General features: G+C 41.2%; 1 protein-coding gene across 3 annotated transcripts in view; it reads right to left on the bottom strand.

Annotated features, from left to right (window-relative positions):
• Positions 1-994: 994 nt before the first annotated feature.
• Positions 995-9,826, bottom strand: part of LOC116696313 (ras and Rab interactor 2) — a 51,469-nt gene continuing 42,637 nt past the window's right edge. For 2 of the 3 annotated variants that reach the window (XM_032527171.1, XM_032527162.1), the window contains exons 10-13: positions 9,366-9,591; positions 8,295-8,426; positions 3,457-3,620; positions 995-2,344 (exon numbers count right to left, since the gene is read on the bottom strand). In XM_032527171.1, coding sequence (XP_032383062.1) covers positions 2,018-2,344; positions 3,457-3,620; positions 8,295-8,426; positions 9,366-9,591 — 849 coding nt within the window. In that variant the 3' untranslated portion in view covers positions 995-2,017. Of the gene's footprint in view, positions 2,345-3,416; positions 3,621-8,294; positions 8,427-9,365; positions 9,592-9,826 lie in introns of all 3 variants that reach the window. The other variant, XM_032527181.1, reaches the window with a different exon arrangement.

Raw genomic sequence — 9,826 nt, forward strand, 5'->3', positions numbered from 1 at the left:
TGGATGACAGCTGAAACCTTTCAGTGGCATGCAGTATGCTCAATTCCTTTTGAAGGCACCCGGGATAACAGCAGTTAAGGCAAACGTTAGTTACATTAAATGCAGTCTTAAAGCGTAACTCTCGTCAAAATGCAACCTAGGGTCTCTTTTTGTGAATGTACCCGAGTCAAACCTTCGTTTAAAAAGCATAATTACAACGGAAGCACCACTTTTAAGATTTACCGTATTACTGTGTTTCGGTCAAATGGCCTTTTGAATGGAAGACCTAGGGGCGCTACTATGATCAATATCAGTATTTTTAAAATACTAAGAAGGCTCGACACAACGCGAAACTCTGCTCGCTAGGGGCTCTAAATATGAACTTGAGCATTGAGAACATTGTTTGTGTACCCAGAATTTACTAAAAAAAGGTTTTGAACAACTGACTTTGCGGTTTTTGTTTCCGCTCGCCGCCATCTTGTCAGTCAAAAAGAGTCAATCTCCAAATGCGAATGAAAGGACTCCATAGGAGGAAATGCCATTCTTATATATGTGGCTCCTTTTTTGAACTACAAGGTCAATAGTGTTTTCACTAACAAAAAACAATGAATTATTCGTGCATTTATATGAAACTAAGCTTTAGGAGCTTTCCATCTTTACATTACTCTCTGTTACGCTTTAAACCATATGACCACTGCTTTAAAGTGCTCATATTGTGCTTTTTGGCTTTTTCCCTTACTGTGTTATATATTGTTTTTGTGCACGTTATAGGTTTACAGAGTGAAAAAACCCAAAGTCCCCCCGAAAGGACTTACCATCTCCAACAGAAAACACTGTCCACCAACTGCGAAAGTGCGTCACTTTGTAGTAGTCTAGTAGTCCTTACCTGGGTACTGCGCGTGTGCGACTCACAACAAAGATGGGAACAAAAGTGAGATGCCTCACTCTGTAGCTAAAACAGAGCTCAACACACAGGGTGAAAAGAGGGGTGACAAATATATGGTGTTTTTTGAAAATTAAACCATGTAAACATATTCTGGTACAACCTCTAAATACATTTAGGAACCAGAAAATGAGCATAATATAAGCTCTTTAAGGATGGTACACATGTCCAACAAGCTGAAGAACCTTTCACTTCCATATAAAACTTAATAAAAATCCTGCAAAACCAGCCTCTACACAAAATCTGACAATTTCCACTCAGCATACCAAAACCCAAACAAGGGCCAAATGGTCTCTAAATGGTTGAATTGTTGACAACTTGAACTAAACTTACAACTTACCACTCTTTGCGTGTTGGCTACATTGCACAAATGTGCAGATTATTCGCGAAGCGTATGCGCTGTCTAATATAATAACAATATTGTTTTAAACTGGCTACACCTAGACACCGTGAGCTTTTGCTTTGGGATTGTTTTTGTGTCTCCAGGTCATGGACCTGGCACAGCGCTGTGAAACTTCAATGTATTGTCAGCTATTATCAAAGGATGAAGGTGAAAGGAACAATAAATAAAAATAAAAAACTCTCAAAACCAAAACAGCCGATATTCTTATTGACAGCTGATATATATCTGTAGTTTTGTGGGTGATGTTGTGTAAAAGGGCTGCACATTTATGCAACGCATACGCACCAGTTGCGCGCTGATCTCATGCCTGGTGCAGAAAGTTTTGATTATTTTGAACGTGTAGTGTTGAATTATCCGCTCTGCATACGTTGTTATGTTATGTGGCCGGCCAGTTAGGCTTTTTGACTTAAATCAGAGCCAATCTTTGAGGTGTTTGAGTAAAACACCAGCACTTTCCAAAGTCCATCCTACTTACTCTTATTGGTTCATCATAAAAAAATAAATCGCCTTATCATTTGCATGGCATCACATTTGATCAAAGACACTTTATATCTACATCATTATTCAACTTGGTGTTTTGTTTCTGTTCAAGATGGTGTCAAATGTTTTCGAAGAAATAAGCACCAACAGATGATCACGAAACATAACTACTGTTTAGGATCAAGTGCAGCAAGCTGTCACAATATCCTGCTCTATTCAACTTGCAGGCAGTTTCCATTGTTCAGGAGGGCAGGGATACAGAGGTTGAGGTTAGGTACTCTCTTGTAGACAAAGTGGAAGATCTGTGCACGGGGCCGGCTGTGGAGCTCGGCTTTGATTCGTTGAGGGTGCGTGTCTGGTGCAAGCTGCTGCCGGGTGTCCCCGGTGACCAGAAACAGTGCGTAGGTGTCGGGCTCTGGGATCTTGAACTTGTAAGCGCAGAGTGAGCAGACCTCCTCTGTGGTTGTGTAAGGGTGGACAATCAGGGTTTTGGCTGTGCAGCCTGTGTCCACTTCCTGCAGGGCGACGCGGAGATAGTTCTACATAGACAAACAAAAAGCCCTGTGTTAACATTTGGCCGCACAGACTGAAATGTCCACTATGAATCAAAGAGGCATTACTGATGAGACGAGCATGCATGCAGAAAGAAAACATGCAGCTATCAGTGATGTTGCTAAGTACATGTCCTGCAACGCCTTAAAATCCAAAAGGACGCTGTTAACTCACTATCCATGCGTACACTATTTTTTCTCTGATAATACATTTGATCAATCAATCTGAGTTAAATCTCAGAAATAAACAAAAGAAACATCAAAACCACAAGAAAAATACCTCCTTGACAACGTTCACACACACAATCACTTAAAAGGTCCCCAAAAAGTGAACACACACACACACACACACACACACACCACACACCACACACACACACACCCCACACACACACACACACAAACAAAAACACAACACACACAACACACACACAACCACACACACACCACACACACACACACACACAACACACACCACCACACACCACACACACACACACACACACACACACACAAACACACACCACAACACACCTCTCTGTCTCCAACTGCTGCTTCAGTCTGCACAGAGAGTAAATGCATGTGTTATCGAGTATGAAGTTTGTAGAAGTTTTGTTGCTAATTGCGTTAGCACGTTACCGACAGGAGCTCTATTTCTGGATCCTATGTCTCCTTCCAAATTAAATTTGTAAGAACGCAAAAAAGTCTTTCCTGTGGCTGAATGTGATGAATTGAGCCATCACATTATTAGTTCTAGGGAGATGGAGGAAATATTTAAGGACTGGGACCCACTCAAATATCCCACTGTGGGTCCAGGTGACTCACTACATTGAATACCTGTCAACATCACTGAGTTATAACCACCAAGAAATGGCATGCAGTGTTTAAATGTTCCACTAGAGGGTGCTTTCTACCAAAACATGCTGTGATGTTAGTAGAAACTGTAGATGTAGTCCTTTTCTCTGAAGAGGGAGGGCGGGAACACAGCTCCTTTCATGCATCTTTCCAACGCCGAACGTAAAGATGAGATTTACTTGGAATTGGTAGCACTTAGACTCACTGCCTGGATGTTCAAGGTGGGTTCAGGTCAGGCGTGATACCTGAAAGTCGTCCACAGTCGGTGCTGTGCGCTGGGCGGTGCGCCTTCGGTGCCATTGGTGCAGAGTGTTCCTGGCCTCAGAGCTCAGGACCCGGGCTGCCTGCTCTTCCTGGAAGTTCCTGATGAGGGCCATGGCTCCGTACGCGCTGGTCAGGTAGTAGCCCCCTGGGGGGGTAGAAAGCAGGGACAGATGTTTGAGGATGGATGAAGAAAAAGAAACAGAGCTACTTATCTATAAATTAAAACATGTCAAAGGTCGCACGCCTCTGGTTTAAGTGTCTTGCTCAGGGATACATGGGTTGATGTATCGCAGTGGAATTGAACCCAGGCCTCCCACACCAAAGGCATGTCATATCCACCGCACCACCTCCACCCCCATTTATCAAGAAATGAACACTTCCTTCTTTGTAACAAGGAATCTTCGAAAGAAGAACAACTCATCAAATTTGCGTTGGTGTCAGACTTTTGGTGCCAGTTCTATTTAGGGTAATGGGGCGGGCATTGCAAATCTCACAATAAAAAATAAGACCTAATGCGCTTAACTCACATTGAAACTTTGGAGACTAGGTGCTTAATGTGGATAATAATAAATAAATGCAGTCACTAAGGTAGTCACTAAGGTAGCCACCCACAGATACAGTTCATCAAAAGAATTCACTGTGGACGTATGTTAAACATTAAAGATGATGTTATAAAACATACCAACAATTATTTTTTTAATAGCTTTGTAGTTTATAACCTTTAGGCCGCCCACACATGTTGTCTCACAGGAGCACTTTCAGTGACAGACTCATTCTCCCAAATGCACTACAGAGCGCCACAGGAAGTCATTCTGCCTGTGGCCATCAAACTTTTTAACTCCTCCTCTAAGTGTCTGACACACACACAACACACACACACACAACAACACACACACACACAACACACACACACACACACACACACACACACACACACACACACACACACACACACACACACACACACACACACACACACACACACACACACACACACACACACACACACACACACACACACACACACACACACACACACACACACACACACACACACACACACACACACACACACACACACCCACACACACACACACACAACACACACACACACCACACACACACAACACACTTGAGAGGTTGAAACTGGACAATATTATCTATTATACTGTTTTTGTGCAATAACACTGGCCTGACATGTGTGCAATCTCAAATACCACTTATTATTATTATTATTATTATTAACTTTTCACCATTCCAAATCCTTAATTATGTGAATTATGGAAATAATGTATAATACATTCCTTATGTAATAACGTACGTATCCAATCCTTATATTTCTTTTTCTTGTATTTCTACACTATTTATAATATTGGGCAACTACAACACAGAGTTTCCCTTCGGGGATCAATAAAGTATTTCTGATTCTGATTCTGATTCTGATGTTATTTCTTTTTAAAGATTACTTTTGGGGGCTTTTTCCCTTTACTAGATAGTGACAGTGGATAGACAGGAAAGGTGGGAGAGAGATGCAGGACTACACGCAGCAAAGGGCCGCAGGTCCAACTCGAACCCGGGCCCCTGCTAAGGACCTACATGGGGAGCACACTCTTACTGGGTGAGCTAGAGGTTGGCTCGGCACCACACGTTATTCTAGGCCCAGTTCAATGTACAACTTAATTTTATACAATATATTTAGACGGGTAGGTGGTCCCTGCTCTGTCTCTCTTTCAGTTAAGGGGTCTATGGTCAGCTTAGATTAGAATCTCCGTTCCGTTGTCTGCCGACTGAGCTAAACAGCTAACAGCTAGCTCTCTCCGCCTACACCATTGCCATTACACACCTCCTGACAATAATAGGAAACATAGCAATAGCTGGCTAACGTTAGCCCTCCTGAAAATAATTATTAAAAAAAATGCTCTATTACAATCAAATACATGTAGAATGTTAGAGGTTTGTCACAGGTTTGGTAAGGACTTTTCCTTCTTTCTGAGATTCCTTGCTTTGTAATAGAAATAAATCAGAAGAATCAGCTATTTTTTTTATTATACACTGAAGCTTTGAGATACAGACTACATACATTTGAGCAATCCACAATGAGCTAACTGTACGTGCCAGACAGGTTGACGCTGATAGGAAAGTATTTCATACTGGGAGGGGTCAGCCTCCTTTTTCCTTTGAACCTGCTCCAGCCATTCAAATCAAACACCAGCTGGAATTTCCTACCAATGTCAAAAGGACATTACTTCCTATGTCTACGTTTCTCTCACGGAACCTTTCACTTGAAGGCTTTCAAGTGAAAATGACATCCAGGAATAAAATGTTGTGCATTTCTTTCAGCACCATGTGATAGTAGAAATATCTTACAGTGGATGTGGATGACCACAACACTGCAGTAGCAGTAGCCAACTTTAAATAGAAATTGCTCTGCAAATGACATTACTGAGTTGACTTTATGACTCTTTGGGCTGTTATGCTGTAAGTGCCACTTGTAGCTTTGCTTCAAAAGCTAACCTCAAAACAATCACGCATCCAGCGGAAAACCTAAAACTGGGCTAAGGGGCTTACAGAAATGAGATGACAGTGTAGTGACACGCAAGCAAGAATACAATTAATTTGTTCAAATTACTATTGCAATTGATGCAATAGGATTTGTAATGCTCCGTGAGGGTTTTCCCTACCAAGCAGTTTTGCACCACCTAGCCCAAATAAATGTAAAATCAATGTGAGCATCAAAGCTAACTAAAAGACTTTTGTCTGATCTAATGATTGTAGTTGGTCTCCGGTGGACTTCTTAAGCAAGTTTTCTCTTCAAGCTTTTCTTAGCGTTGTTGATTTATTATCCAATCTAGCTTTCTTGAACGTTTTAGACACAAATACAGTAATAGATATAGTGCAAAAATATTTTTTTTAAATTGAAAAAATAGCATTTTCTTTAGGGAAAATGGTGATAATTATTAGTTTATTTATCCCTACAAGAGGTGCTTTTAACATTACGCAGTAATTAATTATTATTATAATTATTATAATTATTATTATTATTATTATTATTCTATTATATATAGAAACATTGATTTGAGGATCTTTAAGAAGCAACAGGAGGCAAAAAATTCTCTAATGGTAAAGACCTCTAATTAGTGACCCCCGACCGACTGCTATGAACCATATAAATATCAAACATTATGAATCTTGTGGAGAAAGTCATCATAGAAAAACCAAAACAGCTCAGGAGCCCGAGACAGACAATGACCCTGTTAAAGACGTGAGTCAAAACGCTCCTACAGAGTCCTTGGATTTTTGTCTGTACGTAAACACAAGAAAAGACCCAGCAGCCCTTCCACTCCTTTGTCTGCAGCTCAGGAGTCTGTTCCAGTATTTACAACGAGTCTATCCCCTCCTGTTTCACATGAACTAAACAGGTACAAGAAGAGTGTCTGGGTTTCCCCTTTGACCCATTTCCTTATTATGGTTGGGTCTAACTGTAAGTTATAGGGGGAATGGTTCAACCTTTTGGGAAGTACAGATAGTCATTGTCTTTCTGAGGGTGAGATTAGAAGATCAATGTGGCTCTTATCTCTTTATTTTAAAGTACGGAGGTGCAGTTAGCTTGTGGTTAGCGTCGCCTACTAAAGACAATGGAAACAGCTCCCCTGGCTCTGTTCAAAAACACACCTTCCAACACCTCTAAATCTCACAATGTGTTTGTAAAAATAAAAATTTTGGGTTTTATGTGGTGAAACTATTTCAGCACTCTACACTATTCTATGTCACAACAATCAAATAACAGCTAGCTAAATAATAGAGGTACATTACGTATTTCACCTTAAAAATCACAAATTGACATTTTTACACTTTTAACGTACAGGTTACAAACAAGATACAACTTAGATACCCCGCCCCCCCCCGATTGTTAAGCGTCCTTGGGTTTGTGAAAAGGCGCTATATAAGTCAAAGTTATTATTATTATTATAGATAGATTTTATTAGTCTTATCTGTTAACTTCGTAGAAAGTCAGGCTGTGCAGTTTCCCCCGGCTAAAGTCTCTTTACGCTAAGCTAAGCTAAAGATGCCCATATCTGCACTTGATGTACAGATAGGAGGGGTAAAGGCCAAAAAAATTAATATTTTTCTCACTGTATATTGTGTGTTTTCTTTTCAAGTTACTTTTACCAAGAAAGCCATGGAAGACTGATATGGATCCAACTACTTTGGATCGACAACTGTTTATTAACTTGATAGTTATGGCGCAGCAGGAGGTTCCACCGGATGTCCCTCACTTCCGCTTTCTTTGTGTTGGCGTTCTGAACTCTGGACACTTTGAGGACCACCACCCAGAACCTCAGAGCTAGCAAGCTAATGTTAAATGCTAAAAATGCAAAGTTTTGAAAAATAATTGGTTTGTGCAACAAGGCAGGTCTGCTTTACAAAGAATATGTTCACGCAATTGACTCTAAGTGGGACGTTTTGGGAACGATTATGGACAATACACACACAAAGTTACACTTTTAAGACCAAATTATGTTAAACCATCATGTATCCAGCTAATTTAAATAGCTCACATTACTGTATTGTGTGAACAGTTAATTTCATTTAATATTTGATGTGGCGTTTTCCTTTGCGGGGTGCAACTGTTCCACCAAAACTGTTCCTTCCCAAAGCTATTATTCAGAGCCACCTTCTTTGCATCCAGAGCTTTTTTTGTTACAGTAACTGGTCCGGAGATGATCCAGTGTATCTGTGGAGGGCCCAGAACTTACTCCACAGCGCTGTGGAGATAGGTCTGGCAATGCAAGACTAGAAGTAAACCAACAGGACCTACCCTCTCCTTGCAGCAGAGATGGGTCCAGCAGCTCCATCATGTACTGGATGTCTGTGTCCAGCTGAGGCATGTCACACTGAGCCACCACATAAGTCAGCATGGGCAGGAAGTCATCGGCACCGTACATCCTCCCTTGTAGTAAGCAGACAGAGAGCAGTGGGTGTGGTGGTAACACAGGTCACAACCATAAACTAAGACTGAAGAATGGCCCAATTCCAAAGTCTAGACTCACAGACTCACGGACTTTGGTGCACGTTCTCGCAAAATTGATGAGGGCTTAGGGTTGTCCCATTGTCAAATTTCAAAGGGCGCGAGGGTTTGAGTACACACTTACCGAGCCCTTTCCGTGAGTCTGCATCGATGCAGACTTCACCAAAGGGAATTACCCACAGTTCAAAGCGTTGTGACGTTTACTATACCGCGGAGACCATAGGGAAATCCAGAAATTACAAAAGGTAAACAACAGCACAACACACTACTACAGAACGGAATGGACCTGTTGTCCAGCTTGTAAAACAAGAGTTTGAAAAAATTTGTCAGATCTCGTGAAGTGCTGTCCTAATCCTATTTATACCTATCTGAGCCCATGTGTCTTCACACACTCACTCACTTAGCACCTGAGATCAATTAAGTCTCTGAGTCTTTAGTCTTTAGTCCTTAGGGCTCACTTTGGGATTGGGCCAATGTGTTTCACAAAACGTGTTATATACCAAAAGAAAAAAACTAGACTTCAAAATCAAACTACCTTACTTATATACAAGGGTGTAACTTTGGTTTGAGAAGTGGGGGTGGACACAAAACAGGGGATCTGGGGGTTGTCTGCAAAAAAAATGTTTTCCATGTGAATCCCATTTCCTGCATTTCTACATACATGTAGGGACTATTATGATACAAAATCTAGTAAATGATTAAGTTGACCATAATGATAAGAATAGTAGGCTATCAAACTATGTAAAGAAAGAAGAAAAAGATGTCTAATTTCTTCATTACTTAAAATAAGGACCAACCACAGAGACTAATAGATGAATATGCAGGATAAACAAAAGACCTCCATCCAATACTTCTCCATACCTGAGTTATCCTGCATGATGGTGTAGATGAGTTTACACACACGCAGCAGCAATGACACCTTTTTCTCAGGGGAGTACATCTTCCTCATGTTTAGGAACTTGTGGCGGATCTTCTCTATAGCCATGGGGTCAGGAGGCACAGCTCCGTCCACCCCTAACTCGTGGGGCTTCTTGGTCTTAGCCAGGGCCAGGTTCTCTCTCAGCTGCTGCAGAGCTCCGCTGCTCACCTGCAGACAACAACACACAGAGTTAATGCTAAGGTTAATTTACCCAGTCGACCAGATCATAGTCTATATCAACGATGTTCCACCCCAGGGATTGCTCTCGTTCTACCAGATGAACTTCTTTTCAGCCAGATGTCCGTTTTCTTTGGCTTTCTTTGTGTTGGCATTCTAAACTGCGTTGGATTTCTGAGGACTATGGTTAACTGATCTCTGCAGGGTAAATCCAGACAGCTAGCTA

Source organism: Etheostoma spectabile, chromosome 2 (genome assembly GCF_008692095.1).
Source record: "Etheostoma spectabile isolate EspeVRDwgs_2016 chromosome 2, UIUC_Espe_1.0, whole genome shotgun sequence".
Taxonomy (NCBI): domain Eukaryota; kingdom Metazoa; phylum Chordata; class Actinopteri; order Perciformes; family Percidae; genus Etheostoma; species Etheostoma spectabile.